This window comes from Pezoporus wallicus, unplaced genomic scaffold, assembly GCF_028554395.1.
Source record: "Pezoporus wallicus isolate ANWC-B61680 ecotype Strahan unplaced genomic scaffold, APGP_CSIRO_Pwel_v1 contig_6217, whole genome shotgun sequence".
Taxonomy (NCBI): Eukaryota; Metazoa; Chordata; class Aves; order Psittaciformes; family Psittacidae; genus Pezoporus; species Pezoporus wallicus.
The window spans coordinates 2,254,586-2,272,789 of NW_026637336.1; the positions used below are offsets into that span (position 1 = coordinate 2,254,586).

At 48.7% G+C, this 18,204-nt stretch overlaps 1 protein-coding gene across 1 annotated transcript; it reads right to left on the reverse strand.

Moving 5' to 3' along the window:
• Positions 1-2,318: 2,318 nt before the first annotated feature.
• On the reverse strand, positions 2,319-17,177 carry SLC6A14 (solute carrier family 6 member 14). Its single transcript, XM_057404937.1, has 14 exons — positions 17,046-17,177; positions 16,309-16,477; positions 14,392-14,523; positions 12,674-12,835; positions 11,734-11,869; positions 10,693-10,825; positions 8,782-8,922; positions 6,975-7,203; positions 6,765-6,890; positions 6,555-6,673; positions 5,371-5,470; positions 5,056-5,165; positions 3,849-4,016; positions 2,319-3,524 (listed from the first exon to the last, which is right to left on the reverse strand). Exons 1-14 carry the CDS (start codon positions 17,091-17,093, stop codon positions 3,375-3,377), a joined length of 1,923 nt encoding a protein of 640 aa, XP_057260920.1. The 5' UTR covers positions 17,094-17,177; the 3' UTR covers positions 2,319-3,374.
• Between the last annotated feature and the right edge of the window lie 1,027 nt (positions 17,178-18,204).

Here is an 18,204-nt window from a genome sequence, read left to right on the forward strand (position 1 = left end):
ACCATTCTGTGATCTTCTGTCCTTTTAATGCATCTGGCACTGGATACAAAAGACCTTTCACTGCAGCCGCTCTAATTCAGAGCTCGGACACTGCGAGAGCCGCCAGCCAGGCAGGAGCGATGCCAAAGGACTCGGCTTCATCACGGCGCGTCCAGAGCCCCAGAGCAGCCCCGCAGCGCTCCGGGACAAGCCGCGGTTCATGCCCATCCCTCGCAGGCCCCCACTGCATGGGCGCGATCGGAAGACGCGAGCACAGGCTGCTCTCTGCCGGTTAGCCCAGCGCCGCGCAGCCCCGCTGGAGGCAAACAGGGATGGGGTGGAAGTGAACTTCAATACCTCCCTTTCGTCTGGCTTCATGCTTATGAGCAGCCTCTGCAATGGAAATCACTTTGGGGGGTTACGTTTGATTTCATAAGCTTGGCCCCCTAGCTTTAGCTTTATGTACAGCTTTGATGTATGGCTTTGCATGCATATACAAATGCCAGCTTTCTGAAAAGTTTCCCTGAGATAGGTGTAGCTTTTGGAACTGCACATGTCTCTGTTCTCTTTCTGGACTGAAAAACTTGCGTTTTGAGTCAATTAACAGTGAACATTCTTCCTTCTGCTCTTCCTTTTGCTGTCCAAGAGTTTTCCTTTCCCTTCTGTGTAGCAGGATCCAGAGCAAAACCATTTGCTTTTTTCCCTCAAAGTGAAAACCCCAAACCCTGGGCGCTTTTCCCACCTCTCAGCACGGAGCATCCTCCCTTGCCAGGAACGCTGTACTGCTTGCATTGTCCATACTACTTCATGTCCAGAAACAGCGATGAAGCGCTGGGAGCATGGAGCATGACACAGAAAGTGGCTCTCTGGGGACCCCAAGGGGAAAAAACGAGCAATAGAAAGAAGCCAGCTTCATCACTCTGCTATAATCTCAAGATTTTGGGGTTGTTTCAACCCAACAAACCCCAGGATGCTGGGCACCAGCCCGTGCAGGTGAGCAATATGCCAAGGTGTGCTGGGTCCAGCCTGCCTCCGGAGCAGCACCACTTATTCAGGTAGCCCTCGGGGGCTACAGAGCAGCCCTTGCTGCTGGGCCAGGGCTATGACAGGTGAGGAATACAAATGCCAACTCCTAAATACTCTTTGGGACTCCTCAGCAGATGCCAGCAGTCAGCAACATAAGGAGGAAATAAACTCACCCAAAGAGAGCAACAGGAGCAATGTACCAGGAGGGTGTTAGACGTGCACATGCAGAGGGGGATCCCAGGAGAGCAAGCCTTGCCTTCGGAACTGGGGGGATTTTCTTATCTTGGAGAAAGGACTAAAACTGAATCCCCAGCCCTTGGAAAACTGCCTGCTGCTGCTCTTCTAGGAGGCTTTCATAGTGCAACATCATCAAAACTGCTCCCAGAAGCCTACAAGACAGGCCTAGAGCAGAAGAAGCCTCAGAGGAGCCCTACGTGCAGTAGCAGTACCTCCCCACAGGGTAGTGGATGGCTGGTATTAGCCTGCAGCATCTCTTCTTCCCAAATTCTTCCAGATTCTTTCTGAAGCTGGCTTGGCAGCCTGTTTCCCGTCAACCCAGAGCCCATTCCTTCCCAGGTAGGAGCTGCTGCCTGCTGGGGCAGCTCAAATGGATGGTACATGGGGGATGAGCACCCAGCTTTGCAGCTCAGCCTCCCTCCTGCTCCCAGCCTCTCCACACCCCAGGGCCAGTGACAGCACTGTTTACTGCTGGTTCCTGGTGGACCATGACCCTAAAGCAGCTGGAATGCAGGAAAGGGCTCCTCTCAACCCTCATCCCACACACGTCTTTGTGATTTCCCACACAATTACAGAGCTATTGCACTAGATCCTACTTTCTATAGGAAAAGGCTTCCTGGAGGTTGAATCTTGCCAGTTCGATCTCCCAAAGGCTTAGGATCATAGAAGAGTTGCTGGCACTTTGCTTCTCACCAACTTCCCCCCAACTCCATACAAAATCTCATTTTCCAGCTCCAAACCCATTAAAAACAGAAAATCACATTTTATTTGGCATGAAGTGTTGATTTGACACAAAGCCACTGGTATAAAACATAGACCAAGGTATGCAGCTTGGGCAACAAGCCCTATCCAAACTCCTTCATGTCCAGAAACACTTGATGAAGCCCTGAGAGGAAGTGACAGCTAGAAACCCTGCTGCATTGGTCCCAAGGAACCATTATCACAGTAAAAGAGATGATCCACAGCACATAAAATGTGTTCATTCAATCCACAGGTCTGTTACCAGGAATTTGGCTGTACCACAGGTGAAGTCAGGCTCTCTTAACCTGGCCGCCTCCTGCCTACGGGGCAAATCTGTGCTCCCAAATGCATTGACAGGCTCCCTGACTCTTCAGTAATCTCCTGCTTTCAGCCAGTTTAGAAGAAACAGCACTACAAGGCAGTTGTAACCTTCACTTGGGGTAAATTCTGCTTCTTTCAGCTCTACCACAACCCTGATAACACTGAATCACACTTCAGGTCTTCTTTGGAAAGGAAAACCCAAGTCTGAGTGAAAGATGCAGAGAGCAAACCGATAGGTAACACCTCGGTGGGTGGAGGAGAGCAGATGCACCAGAATTCAATGGTTACTATTGCATTCTGTATATGGAAACAAGGGTCTTTGAATTACAGACAGATGAATGCTGAGCATGGGGCATGACACAGAAAGTGACTCTTAGGAGACCCCAAGGGGAAAAACAAGAAATAGAAAGAAACCTGCTTTTCACCAGGTTGAGGCCTTGCTTCCTTGTTTTGCCACTCAGTAGTTAGTTGCACAGACAAAATCCACACACACATACTGTAGTCAACATCAAACCCTGAGCAGCCTCACAGCACTGAGCAAGGCTTAGGGAGAAGAATGGTTCCTGTTCCCTGAGCTGCAGTGCCAGCAGCAGCGCACCCATCCACCTCCTGCTGACTGCACAGCACCAGGGATGGCAAAGCACAGCAGAAGGCAGTGACTGCTCGTGGCACATCAGGGCATGCAGGCACAGCACCTCTTGGCTCAAATTCCCCGTAGCCATGCAGCATCAGGATGTGCCTTTGTTCTCTTCCACCCCTGTATCTGCAGTCCAGCTGGATACTGGGTGGATGGGGTGAAGCATGCCCAGTCCATCAGCATGGGGAGGCTGCAGTGCGTCTTCCTGCCCTCTCAACCTAAACATCTGGGGACATCTCAGTGTCTGATTTACCTCCTCTTCCCCAAACATACAGCACTGAAAACAAATAACATGGCTCGCTTCCATCGGGGGGCTGGGTTTTGTAGGGCAGGGGCTAGATTTGCTTGTCGGTGTTGTTTTCATTGTCACATTCTAATAACTAAAGAAAAAGACCCCCACACATATGTTAAAAAGTCGCCATCCAAACGGCCATCATTGTTGGGTGTATACGAAGCCAGACACAGTAGGAATCTCATGGTCCTTTTCCTTTTTGGGATCTACAACATGGCTGTATCTTTCTCCTCGGTGACATTCCAGATAGGGTCCCCAGTTTGCAGTGGGCCTGCAGCAGCTTGCAATGCGCTGGAAAGGAAAAACAAGAGGCATTTAATCTCTTACCAGGCTATTGTTAAAGTTCAGTAAAGCTGAAACTCCCGATGTGCCCTGGAGCTACCAACGCAGGGCAAACACACCACCAAGGCATTTTTAAGTAACCCAAATCATAAACCACAGCCTGGGTTGGTAAATTTGCCCAGATGCAAGTACCAGAGGTGTGTTTTGCTATAGAAATCCAGTTTGTGAACACCTCAAGGTGCTGGGGATGTGTTGCTGAAGAAAGCAGAGGCATTCCCCATAACGCCAAGGAAAGCAGGATGTGAAACCATGACAGCTTTTTTGTGCCTTTACCTGACAAAGGTTTCCTTCAGCTTTAACTACTTTTGCAATAGCGACAATGGGGATCCAGATGACACAGAAGATGATCATGCACCAGCCGACAGCAGTTCCCCAGGCTGGGTACACCACTGAGCCATAAGTGGGAGGTGAAAATGTGACCAAAGACCAGACCAAAATTGCCTATTAAAAACAAAAGCCAAAAAAGATTAAGAAAGAAAAGCAGATTTGCAGCTAACTTGAACTTGCACCTTATTCCCAAGTTGTTAAAGATTAATAACTACAAATTCTGCAATTCCCTCTTGCCTTGCCTGTGCCAGAATGGCTGTGCAGGTCTGGTGTTGTAGTCAAGAAACATAAGACTAAAGGAGGGACTGAAAGGCAGCAATGATATGCACACTAACACTTCAAGCACGTCTATATTTAAACAGAACTTGATCTCTGTGTTCTGTTGAAATCTGATGTTGTAGGATATCGCTATTACTGGGTAAGCCCAGTGCCTTTCTCTGTATGCTTTGTATGTTCCCATGTTCCACCTGTTTTACAGGAATATGGGATAGAATCCAAGATTAAACATTGGCAAATATCGCTGCAGAAACAAGATACTTGTTAGCAGCATTTTCTAAAGTGTAATCTGGGCAGATTAAAGGTTATGTGCTGGACATGACTTGTCACTGCTCCTGGATTTGGGATGTTAATAAACTCTCTCACACGAACGTAATCCAACCGTCTACACTCACAATCAGGAGTAATGAAAAACTGAGAAGGTGACAGGACATAAGAAACCTCAGTTAGATGGGGGAGAGCTGGATATCCAAAGAGCAAGCCCAAGCTAGGGAACTGTCCTGCAAATGGGATTGACTTCAAAAGGGGAAAAAAAAAAAATAAAATCCATGTTTTCCAAACATTCCTCAGTCTGAAATCTAGATAATCCAGCTGCTAAAATGGACAACCTGGTGCTCACTCTGTGTTACTGCTCAGGAGCATAGACCCAGCTCACTAGCAACTGATCTGAGGGTCCAGCCTCTCCTGGAGAGCACCCAAGGAGGAGGGGAACATATCAGAAAGCATGCATAGCACACAGTTTGCTTCAGTGGCGCAGCCATACCCCATCTCCATACACAGGGCCTGGGCGTTCAGCCTCGAGTCTTCACATGGAAACCTCCCCAACACCAAGAGATTAAGTTGTGTCACTCTAACATATCCAGTCATCTCCACTCACCATTAACAGCACAGGAGTGACAAAAAACCAGCACATTCTCCACCACATCCAAAACCAACGGCTCTTCTTTCCAATCATCATTTCAATGTCTTCAATGAACCTGTTTCCTCCTGTTGGAAGACAATGGTAGGGTGCTCTGTAAAGCAGGTGTGGCGACTCCAAAGTGATAAAAGAAAGGCAATGATCAAGGACAGTTTCTCCAGTTCCATGGTAACAGTGGAATTATAAATGCTTTATTGTGGTAATTAATGTTTTATGTGCACTGTGCCTCATATTGCATAGTCAAATCAGGGATACTCAATGCAAATAACTTACCGTAAATGTAAATGATGCCTATTATCTCCAGGACGGCTGCGATAAGGATTCCCCATCCAGCACAGAAGTGATCTATGAGGTTAACCCAGTAAATCCCTGCCTGTAAAACAAACAATAAGGAAGTGAAAATTTGAGTGGTAACGTCTTTATGAAGATAAAATAAGTTGCGCTGTTCAAGCCAGGTTAACTCATCCCCAGCCTGAGTGTCATTCCCAGTTCTCCACGTTAAGCACACATTTGGGAATGGGATTTTCATTGAATCACAGAATTGTTTGGGGGGGGGGGGTGTTGATTAAATATCTCTTTGTAAAGCTGAAAAGCACATCTGACAAAATACTGCAGATCTGTATACACATAACAAGATGTATAAATATATTTTATATATATATATATATATATATATATGGAGTTTTACACACCAGGATGCAATAGCAGGATCACAGAGCAGGAAACGAGCCATTTCACACCCTTGTGTACCAAGTCCTTTGAAAGCTTCACTGCCATCATGTTTCATAACTTCCATGCTTTGCTTGACCACACAACTGTCTGCTCACCACAATTACCTTCTTCACATTCTCAGCTTAATTACATACATAAATCTGCATTTCTAGATGGAGTAATTGCAATGAACCTTTATATCCTTAAAAGTAATCGCCTCAAGAACTTTTACACAATATACTTCAAATTCCTTTTATGTATGTATGTATACACACGCAGGAGAAGTAACCATACAACCTACAGATGCTTGTGAGCTAATAGGGGATTTTTATTACATGAATAGGCCATTTCTCAATCCTGTCCTGTTTGGTAGTCAGTTCTGAACAAAAAGATCCCATCAGCATCTATTAGCAGTACCCACAGCACTGCAAACACACGGTATGCACATGCTTGAGATGACATAAATAATCCCCTGAACTGAGGAGGAATAAATCAGGGTGATGGTTCACAGGCTCTGTACAGGCCTTCTATTTAAAAGCACATCTCAGTTCAATAATCACAGAAAACCTCAGGTTCTTCAAGCTTCCTTCTGGGAATTTCTTATTGGCATGTCCAGGCACGCTGGCAGAATTCAAGATCTCAGATCAATCCATGCAAACAGAAACAGTTGGAAAGGATACTTTGACTTGAGCTCATCACTTGCAGCAGCACTAAACCCATTGCCAGAAAAGAATGTAACGTCTTACCTGACTAACACAGATCAGACCGAGGAGGAAGAGCAATATGCACACACCCAGGGTTATAGGCAGTCTTAACTTCTTCATCACTTGGGGATATATATCTTGTACGGTGGTTGTCAGTGTTTCTGCAAAGGAAGAAGTGGGGGCTTTGAGCAGAATGGTTAAGAAAGGTGGCGGTAATTTGCAAAGCCACGGCTCATTTAAAACCCCACTCACCTATGGTGGCAAACTGAGAGTCAAGGCCCAAGAGCAGGAGCATGAAGAAAAACAAGAAGGACCACAGCGGAGAAACAGGTAGTTTGGAGAGAGCCTCTGGGTAGGCTACAAATGCCAGGTCAAATCCTGGAAGGCAGTGGAAGGAAGGGGGTTATTGCCATGCCTTGACCAGAGCAAGTCCCCCCACCGGCAGCGTGATGATCAGCCTACCCGAGTCCACGACCTCCGAGACGGGCCTCTCGGACACGAACGCCATGTGCCCCAGGATGGAGAATATCGCAAACCCAGCGAAGACGCTGGTGACACAGTTGGTCACACAAACTAAAATAGCATCCGAGTAGCAGTTGTTGTGGAACTTATTGTATGAAGACAGAGCGACCAGCCCACCCCAGGCCACGGACAGGGAGTAGAATATCTGGGTGGCTGCATCTTTCCAAACCTGCCAGAAATAAGAACATGGGAGTTACTGCACAACTTACAGTACGCGTCATAAGCTTTTAAGTCTGTCTCTGTTGAAGTTCCAAGGTTTTGTTTGGTTTGGGGTTTGTTTTTCCTGCATTTAGCCTGAATATCTAATTCCATTTCATATGCATTTTAGAGGAGGTGAGCTATAGCACGCTGGTGACCTTGCAGTTTCCAGCACAAACAATAAAACAATATCTTCTATTATCTCTGAAGGCCACATCCTTTACAGAAGGGATTCAATTAGGGGCTGTAGTGATAGGACATGGGGTAATGGGTTCAAACTTAAACAGCGGAAGTTTAGATTGGATATAAGGAAGAAGTTCTTTACTGTAAGGGTGGTGAGGCACTGGAATGGGTTGCCCAGGGAAGTTGTGAATGCTCCATCCCTGGCAGGGTTCAAGGCCAGGTTGGACAGAGCCTTGGGTGCCATGGTTTAGTGTGAGGTGTCCCTGCCCATGGCAGGGGGGTTGGAACTGGATGATCTTAAGGTCCTTTCCAACCATAACTAATCTGTGATTCTATGATTCACAGATGTGGGATGTCAAGATAAGAATCTTGTCACAGTGCCAACATATAAGGAAAACCAGGACACGGTTGCAGAAGTGGAAACTTCCATGTGTTCTCCCACTTGTGTTCCTCACACCATGACCCAGGCAAACGACATCTGCCTCTGCTGCAGATGAAACCCCAGCATGACCCCCAAGAGCTGCTCAGAGGCAATACCATGGCTGTGGTCACTGTCTGGCATGGCAGGCAGAGGGCAGAAGGCAGCAGCTGTTTAGATTGAGAGTAGCTACAGCAGGGGTTTGGACTTCCAATAGAGCTGCCTTGTGATTCTGCCCCTCTGCTGCTCTCTGGGGAGAACCCCCTGCAGCCCTGATCCAGCTCTGGAGCAGCAGCACAAGAGGGACGTGGAGCTGCTGGAGCAAGGCCAGAGGAGGCCATGGAGAGGCTGCGAGGGCTGGAGCAGCTCTGCTCTGGAGCCAGGCTGAGAGAGCTGGGCTGGGTCAGCCTGGAGAAGAGAAGGCTCCTGAAGGGGAGACCTGAGAGCAGCTGCAGTGCCTGAAGGGGCTGCAGGAAAGCTGGAGAGGGGCTTGGGACAAGGGATGGAGGGACAGGCCAAGGGGAATGGCTTTAACCTGCCCGAGGGGAGACTGAGATGAGCTCTTAGGCAGAAGCTCTTCCCTGTGAGGGTGCTGAGGCCCTGGCACAGAGTGCCCAGAGAAGCTGTGGCTGCCCCATCCCTGGCAGTGTTCAAGGGCAGGTTGGACACAGGGGCTTGGAGCAAGCTGCTCTAGTGGAAGGGGTTGGAGCTGGAGGAGCTTTAAGGTCCCTTCCAACACAAACCAGGCTGGGGTTCTGTGATTCTACGATTTTAGAAACCCCCTCCTTCAGAGGGGCTGCTGAAAGCACAGAACCCGCTGCAGATACAAAGTGCAGAGCGGCTCACGGAGAAGAGCCTGACCGGATAAAAACCCAAGTTGCTCTGTAGGTGACAAGCCTGCAGAAGCACAGGAGCGTGTCTGCTTCCCGAGCTGTCACCACCTCTCACCTCTGCCTCCATCAGCTTGGTGATGTTGGACTGCCTCCCAATGTAGTATTCGATGCCATCCAAAGCGCCCTCCAGGGTGGCACCTCGCACCAGCAAGATGAGCAGGATGACGTATGGGAAGAGTGCAGTGAAGTACACAACCTGCAGGGACACCCACCAGATGTGAGGGACACACAGAGCGCTGTGCGGGGAGAATGGCCAGGCTTTAGCTAAGGTCTGCTGGCCCAACTCAAAACCAGGTGACCAGGGAAGTGAACACATGCCAGCCACTGAAGCATCTGGATGAGCCAGTTCTGGAGCAGCATTCCAGCAGGAAGCACAAGGCCCGAGCCACATACCCACTTCTCAGATAGCACTTGACCAGCTCCTCAGATGTGTTTTCTGACATGATTTACTGGCCTGGACTTAACCACCCCAGAGTCCTCTTGCCGGGCTTCTAGCAAACACTAACTGAAAGCTGGTTCAGATTGGGTGGCCAGCGTGGAATTATCTCCTGCAAGCAACGTTCAACAGTCCAACGTTCCTCAGCCTCAGCGTTACACAGCCAGGTGATTGACCCGGGGCTGCTGGTTACACCAAGCCGTAGCGTTACACCACCATACGGTGAGGGCCATTCCTGAAGACCTTCTCCATATTTGCCTGGAATAGTCAATTCTCGCCGCTTTTCATCCTTGCCTTGTTCCTGCCCAGCTGGATTCTTCTCAGTCTTAGCTTGCTCCTCAGAGGCTTACCTTCGTGCCAGAGGAGAGGTGACAACAGGAAGAGCCAATTGCCAGGAACCCAAAGAATGCGAGTTGAAGAGGAGCCACGCAGCAGAGCTGTGGCTGGGAAAGCAGAGATGCTCCACCCTGAAGGCTGACAGCTCCAGAGAGAAAGCAGAACAGGAGGAGACATCAGGCTGAGCAAAGGAAGACGGACAGTGAGGACCCATGGAAATCCACAGTGGCTGAAGGAATATAAAGAAAACCAAAACCAGCAACAATGAGAAAAACAGTGCAGAGAGGGTGACCGAAAGAATGAAGGCAAGAGGATGAAGATGCACAGAATGAAGCAGCACAGAGTAAGCAAGCAGCACAGGGAGGAAGGAACTAAACCAGGAAAGGGGCTGCACAAAAGAAAGAATGAAGCTCAGCCTGCCTGAGGTCTGGAGAGGAGCTGGCCTAGCCCAAGGGAAACTCCAGACAGCCATGCTCCAGCACGTGGAAACAGAGGCTCAGCAGAGCCAGAGTCTGAACACCAGCACCTATGGACCTGGTTCCTAAAAGCAGCTCGAGATCTGGAGTCCAAACAACATTTCCCAACCCGGCAGGAGCCCGCACACCCATGTGTGCTCGCAGGATGTGACCTGCATCTCAACCAGTCTGGAGGTGCAAGTAATTGCCGGGTGTTCCCAGGGTGTGTGTGCGTGTGCCGTCACGGGCACAGGTCCATCAGGGACTGCCAAAACCCAGCTGGAACCACCTGCGTGACACAAGATCCCCACACACACGGCGGCTCTGGTGGAGCTGGGCCCCATGGATTAAGTAATTGCTGTGTAATCAGCACCTTACTCGTATTTTATGTACCAGTTACGAAGCCAAGGAGCAGAAAGAAGGTCTGATGCTGAGCCCAGCAAAGGGGAGGGGGTTTGGGCTGAGTCCTGCCTTTGTGCTGACCATCCCTGAGTCCGACTGGCATTGAAGGGCAGGATTCCAGCACCTAAAGGGTGCCTACAAGAAACCTGGAGAGGGGCATTTTACAAAGGAATGTGGTGACAGAGCAAAGGGGAATGGCTTTAAACTAAGAGGGGAGATTAGATCTGAGGCAGTTCTTCCCTAAGGAAGTTGGAGCTGGATGAGCTTTAAGGTCCATTCCAACACAAACCAGGCTGGGATTCTATGATCAGTCTGCTACTTGCTCTTCCTAACTTACCTTACCAGAAGATTTTATTCCCTTAAACAACGCAGCTCCAACAATCATCCAAGACAGGAGGAGGCAGAGGGCCAGGTACCACACGATGTTACCGGTCTCGTCCAACCCACTCGAGCGCTGAAGAGCCACTTTACTGCAAGCACAAAGCACTGCCATGAGAAGAGGGTGACAGCAGCACTCACTCCTCTTCAGCTACTGCCTGAAGGAAGAGTTTCTAATGATATTACAAGAGCCTGCAGCTGCTTCCAGTTAGAACTGCATGGTTGGCATTGAAACACAAGTGAAATCCAAACTAGATGATACTTTGAAGGAAGATGGAGGTTGATAGTTAGCATTAATAACACTGCTTCTCAGTCGTTGAACAATATATTTCCTCTTCAGAGTATTTCCTCTGAAGGACAACAAGAGTAATATCTAGTATAGGTGTGTATGTAATGCTCATATATGCCCCATCCCTGGCAGTGTTCAAGGCCAGGTTGGACACAGGGGCTTGGAGCAAGCTGCTCCAGTGGAAGGGGTCCCTGCCCATGGCAGGGGGTTGGAGCTGGGTGAGCGTTAAGGTCCTTTCCAACCCAAACCAGGCTGGGATTCTGTGAAAACCTGAATATTTAACTGCATTTTCCCTCTCTTTTTAAAAATCTACCAGCCCTCAGCTCTCCGTACATCTCGCATCAGGCCTCCCTCAGCTCTTTTATGTTAGCCATGACATTCTGATGGCAAGAGAAGAGCCTGTAAGAAGAATCAGTTTGCAGGAACCTAGGGAATATGAGGCAAATTGAAACTAAAGAGATGGCAATTTCACAGCAGGCCCACATCCAGAATAAGGTGAATACATTTTGCACAGTAACTCCTAAATAAAAAAATATATGTTATAGAATGCTAAGCAGTCCCTCCCAGCACTCCAGAGAGGAGGGCTTCATTAAGCTGGAGTATTTTCAGTTTGCTACAGGTTCATTTGCTTTCTTTTAAGGGCCCAGGCTCATCAATTCAATTTAAAGTTTAAGTAGCATCATTAGCAGCTTCTTTAACACCTTTACTTACTTCCAGTATTGCTCACTGGGGAATTGCACTGGTTTGTAGTTCATGGTGCCATTAATACAGGTGAGGTTGTTGCTTGTGATGAACGAGTAGTTGGCATGAATGATATTTCCATCAAAGGTTGCGTTGCAGTCACTTACTGAAAGGAAGCAAGCACAAGGGATCACTGACACAGCGATGACTGTTAGAAATTCACTGTTACAGCACTTACAGAATTTGAGCTAGCATCACCTTTTGGTTAAATCAAGCATCTCACGTCCACTTTATGAATCCTATGAATCTTAGGAGAGATGCTCAGATATATGGCTAAAGAGACTTACAATTACCTTAACATCTGGCAACACATTCCCAGCTATTAATTATCTCACCTGCTTCACCTTTGCCTTAAACTGGTTCCGAGATGGGAAATGTTGAGATAACAAGTGTTTGGCCACAGATCTGCTGCCAAACAACAAGAACAATAGCAAGGAGGTATGCTCTTAAGAGTTAATAAAGTGTGAAACCAGTGCCCCACTGGTGCTCAGGATTAGCATAGCCGCAGGGTAGGTGAGGGGCAATGAAACAATGCTGGTGCTCTCCAGGAAGGTATGTGCTTTACCGTGAAGCCTGCTGAAATGGGAATGCAGTATTTCCAGGGACTGCATGTGCTACAAGAAACCTTAGATTTCCAAAGGGAAAAAGGATCTAACGAGGTGTTTTTTTCAGCCCAGCTCTTTGTATATTCCCAAAGCACCCAGAACTGGCGGCAGGGAGGCAGATAAGCATCACTCCCATGTGTTTAGATGTAAAATTCCAGAAGGACTTTTCAAGCCATGGGGAGCTGTCTTGCGCCTGCAATTTCTCCCAGAAAACAGTGCAGAGTACAAGTATCCAAGATAGTAATATTAAGGTCTATCAGTAATATTAATTAATATATGATAACAAGTAATGTTAAGTATGGTACCTAATCGTGTTTTGCTGCAGAACTCATCTGCCCAGGAGAAGCAGTCTGACCACGGCAACACTTTTTGAAAGGAGGCAAATAAGTAGTAGAGTGCATAAGCAATGATCACGTTGTAGTAGATCGCCACGAATGTGGAGATGATGACCATGGTGATGCCCACTCCTAGGAAAGAGACACACACAAAGTCTTCATACCCAAGACTTGGGGTGGAAATATCAAGAAAAAAAGAATGGCCTCCACTTGACTTTTAAAGGACTGTTTGGGAAGAAGCTGAGCTTAGTTTTGTTTGGGTTTTAAATCGTGTTTAACAGCAACCAAACTGGAAAGGATTTGGATGCAGAGCTTGAATCAGGACCACAGAAAAACTGGACTAGTTGCTTAGTCCAAGCAGCTCCCTCCCGGTTCAACTGGACTACTTAGTAAAATGAAACTACACTAGGGCTGGCCAAGCCATTTTAAAGATCTCACAGTAATGAATGGGTTTGCCAGTAAATGAGAAGCAATACAGAAGAGTAAATCTGTGCTGATAATGCTGCTTTCTTCCTTTGTTAAAATGAACTTTGCTCTGTGAGTTTGAGAAAGTCTGCCAAGCTGTCACTCATCCTATAGACTATATTTAAGGCTTGCATCTTCACAGACACATAAAAGATTTCCAATGTCTATAGGATTTGTCTTGAAGTTAAATACAGTGCTCTCATGAAAGGTTGCTTGTGCTGCAGAACAGAGACTGAAAAGGATAAATGTTCAGGCCACCCCACAGGCTGTGATCCCTTTGTTTTCTGCAGAAGGTGGAAAGTAAAAATTCTGATTACATCAGGAAAACTTCCTTGTTCCTACATTAAAACCTTTTGTAGATACAGCTCAAACAAGACCAATTGCACAGTCCATTACACCCATCAGTACAGGGCCTGGATGGACAGGAGTGAGTGAAACACATTGTGGCTTGTCTCCAAACACATACATCTCCCTAGGAAATTCCAGCCCTCAGAGACAGGCAAACTAGCACTGCACAGTGCAACTCTTATCACAAGAGGCATCTCACCTTATGAACCAGTCTAGCCTATTTTATCACACCAGCAGATGCCTCCCAGGCAATGAGTTGGGTGAATACATGCCCAACATTGCATAAAGCAATCGGACCCAAGTGCCTGTGCCGGCAGCTGGGTACAGAATTAGTCCACCCAACACGGTGCTGCCTTGCAAGCTACACAGGATGGGATGTATGAAGAAACAGCAATAAAATGAACCTCTAAAAATGATTTTCAATCTGTTGCACGTGGTGCCTTGTGTTTAACTGAGGTTTTCCCTCTCCCAGCAAACAGGGTGCTTTCCTCCTGCCTAGGCACATGCAATTCAGGTGGAGTGCTGCATAACACCAGGAGAATCACTGATAAAACACCCTATGATCGACACCCTTTGGGGGAAAAGCTTTAATCCCCACCTCCTTATTAACTGAATAAGTAAGATCACAGAAACACAGAATGGTGAGGACTGGAAGATCTACCTGGGAACACAGACTCATGGAATAGCTTGGGTTGGGAGGGAGCTTCAAAGCTCATCTGGTCCAACCCCCTGCATAAAACTGACCTTGTGACATTGGGAATATTCTCTGCAAGGAAACTGGCTTCTCATAATTAGTAACTTTGTGAAGAAATCATTAATTCCTATCTGTTCATTACTCGAATAAAAAGATCTAAAGAAAACATAAGAATACCAACCTTGAAACAGGGGTAGTATTCTCCAGATGGAAATTGGCCCCAGGCTGGCAAACTGCCCAAGGGAACATTCCATGAAAAATAAGGGCAAACCAGCTAAGGCCAACATCAGGGTGTATGGGATGAGAAAAGCACCTGAGGGAAGAGGGGGGGGGAACACAAACACACAGGGAAAATGATGAATTTTTCAGTATTTACCCCAATTCCACCACATTTTATATCCCACTTTGCCCCCACTTCAAATATCCCACTGTGGGTTCTTTTCTCTTTGCAGAATGGAGAGATTTGTTTCTAACTCCCATTTTCTATCAGATTAAACAGTACCTGTGATGAAGAGACACAGATCACCAGAACCAGTGATTTACAAGGGATGGCTTCTCTGACAGAACCAAAAGGATTTCACACCAGCCATCAAAGTCAGACTGCTGTCATACAAGCAGGAGCACTGCTCAGCTGCAGACCCCACCGGATCCCAGAGTATTTTCCAGCTTTCCATTTGAAAAGGAACAGAACCATTCCTTCCTGGGCTTTGCTGGGATTTGCAACTGCCCTGTTCAAGGAGCTATTGGACATCAAAGCATGAAGATTATTGTCTATGGTTGGCTGACTCCTGTGCCAAACAGGATCCCAGCATGGCTTTTGTTCACGTCCATTTTAAAGTGTACATTAACCTCATATCAATGAGAGCCCTGTTCTGCCAGAGGGACTTTGTGTGCACGTCTTTGTGTGTGCACAGAAGACGGGGCAAGTGAGAGCACAGGTTTCCTAAGCACAACCTGATATCCCCACAGAAACCTGTGCTTTTCACTGAGCTTAAATCAATCGAGGACCCAGTTGTGGGGGGAACTGCAAGTGCCCGCTGTCATGTAAGGCAGCAAATAGCCCCACAGAATTAACTGGGTTACTCCTCAGGTTTCAAAATGAGGATGGAGCAGTTGTCTCTATCAGTTGTGGGGCACAGAGCAGGATACGAGCAGCAGTACAAATATGCTTTACATGCAAATCTTTCTGCTCCAGCAGAGAAGTGCAAGGGCCAATGTCACAGCTTAGTTTGGTTTCATGATTTCCTTTAGCAAATGGTAAGTAATGCAGCTTCTGCACCAAGAATGCCTCTGGGTGTTATACATGCTGTGCTGCGCTTATAGTCCAGGATTTGACTTCCAGTGCCTGTTAGGCAGAGAAAATAAGCACATACAAGTAAATCCTCTGCAGTTACTTGGTGTTTACGCTGTCTTTAATCACCAGTGGTTGCTTGGCAAGTAGACAAAGCTCTGGAATAGCAGCCAGGGAAGACAGTGCCTTCATTTGGCTTTGCCACTAGCCCATTGTGTAAGCAGGTAGAGGCTTTCTGTGCCTCACACTTCCCGAGTATCTGATGAGGTAATTATTGAGCTTGGATAATTACTCCAGCTCAGCTTGTTTGCCTGGCAAAACAAAGGTGCAGGGGGGATTCTATTGCTCTCTATAAACATATCAGGGAGGTAAGCACAGGGGAGGGAGAACAGCTAGTTAGGTAAGTAGAGGATATTGGCACATTGACAAAAAGATGCATTTGGTCCTGAGTAAATCAGAAGCATTCTGGAATTTGCAGGTGGAAGCTTGCAATTAAAACAATTAAAATTAAATCATAGAATAGTTGGAAGGGACCTTCAAAGCTCAGCTAGTCCAAACCCCTGCAATGAGCAGGGATGTTCTTCAACTACATCAGGTTGTGCAGAACCACTATTTCTCTCCTCAGCTGGTACCAAAAAAGCAGAGATGCCTCTAAGTCCTCTTCCCATTCCTATCAGCAGATACTATGCCAGTTCTGAGGGTGATGCTCACATCCAGCTGTGACAGGACATGCCCAGACTCAGAGCCCTGCTCTCTCTTGAGGACCGCAAGATGCGCCCACCCAACACAGCCATTCCACACTGGTACCTCCGCCGTTCTGGTAGGTGAGGTAGGGAAACCTCCAGACGTTGCCCAGGCCCACAGCGTAGCCCACCATGGAGAGCAGGTAGTCGCCTTTGTTGGACCAGTTGCCACGCTCCAGGTTCTCATCACTGTCACCAATGTGGGCATCTTTCTCATTGGACAAACTGAAGTTCTTGGAAGAGAAGGAGAGGGAAGGCTCAGGATCACCCCAAAGGCAAGCAGCATAGTCATATCCTCATTCCTCTGTCCACAGCAGCACCTTGGCATCACCGGGTGGGCTGCCTGTCCACCTCATCCCTAGCAGGACAGCATGGACCTGGGTGAGAGGGTCCCACCAGAGAGCCCAAACAACCTCTATGGCCAGTTTTGCTCTGCTCCTACTGTAGTCCCCTGTGCCCTCAGCTCCTGGGCACAGTACATCCAAGAGATGCCCTGCCCAGATGGTCACACCGGGGCATACTTGTGTACCTGCTCTAAAACACCCTCCCTGGGTGCTCATCCCTCTCAGTGCTCCCATTTCCTGTGTGGATCTCCCTTGGCCCACACAACTCCATGTCACCATACCTCACCTCCCCAGTGTTCCAAGGTACCCGCACCCTGGTGACTGAGTGGTACTTGGGCATCTCCATGCCCACCCTGCCCAGATGCACCCGCACGGGTGCATCTGGGCAGGGTGGGCATGGAGATGCCCAAGCAGATACATCCCTGAGAGCACCCAACCCCATCCCCATCCTCCTCACCTTCTTCTTCCCGCAGGAGAGGAATCCCGGCAGACTGAGCATCCCCATGGCCGCGCCTCCGGAGCCGCTCCGCTCTGCCCGCACCGCCCGCAGCTCTGCCCTATTTAACAGCCGGTTCCTTCCCTCCTGCCCGCCCTCATCGGGAAACCTCGGGTCTGGGCTGCCCCGCAGCCACGTCCCGCCCCGCTTACCCTGCTCCACTTCCTCGGGAACACCCCTGACCACTTCCCATCCTCACCGCCCCTTGCCCTGCTCATCTCAACCCGGGACCACTTCCCCTGCTCCTCAGCCCCAGCACAGGGCAAGGGAGGGGGAGATACCCCCCCCCCCCCTTGCAGCCCTGATCCAGCTCTGGGGCAGCAGCACAAGAGGGACATGGAGCTGCTGGAGCGAGGCCAGAGGAGGCCATGGAGGTGCTGCGAGGGCTGGAGCAGCTCTGCTCTGGAGCCTTAGAGCAGCTCCAGTGCCTAAAGGGGCTGCAGCAAAGCTGGAGAGGGGCTTGGGACAAGGGCCTGTAGGGACAGGCCAAGGGGAATGGCTTTAACCTGTCAGAGGGGAGACTGAGATGAGCTCTTAGGCAGAAGCTCTTCCCTGTGAGGGTGCTGAGGCGCTGGCACAGGGTGCCCAGAGAAGCTGTGGCTGCCCCATCCCTGGCAGTGTTCAAGGCCAGGTTGGACACAGGGGCTTGGAGCAAGCTGCTCTAGTGGAAGGGGTCCCTGCCCGTGGCAGGGGTTGGGGCTGGAGGAGCTTTAAGGTGCCTTCCAACCCAAACCAGTTTGGGATTCTGTGATTATTCCCCCTCTGCCAGCACCTATCCATACCCTTGTCTTCTCCCTACAGAGCTGCTGACTCCCCATCACACACAGACCCCACCACGCGCTGCCTGAAAAGCTGACCCACTACAGCCCTTCTCCGCACAGAACCACTGTCCTCCTGCCTCACCTACCCTCAGTCCCCCAGACCCTGCTCAGGGCTCCTTCTCCACGCTTCCATACCTTCCTTTCATTCCTTCTTAACCTGCTCCGTGCTGGAGTCGAGGTTCAGGAGATGCCCGGAAGCAAAGGGCACCAAGGGGTTAAGCAGTATGGAAATTTCAGCTTCTCAACACACCTTTCACATCCTGCCGGGCACAGAAGGGCAGGTCATAAAAGCAAAGCCA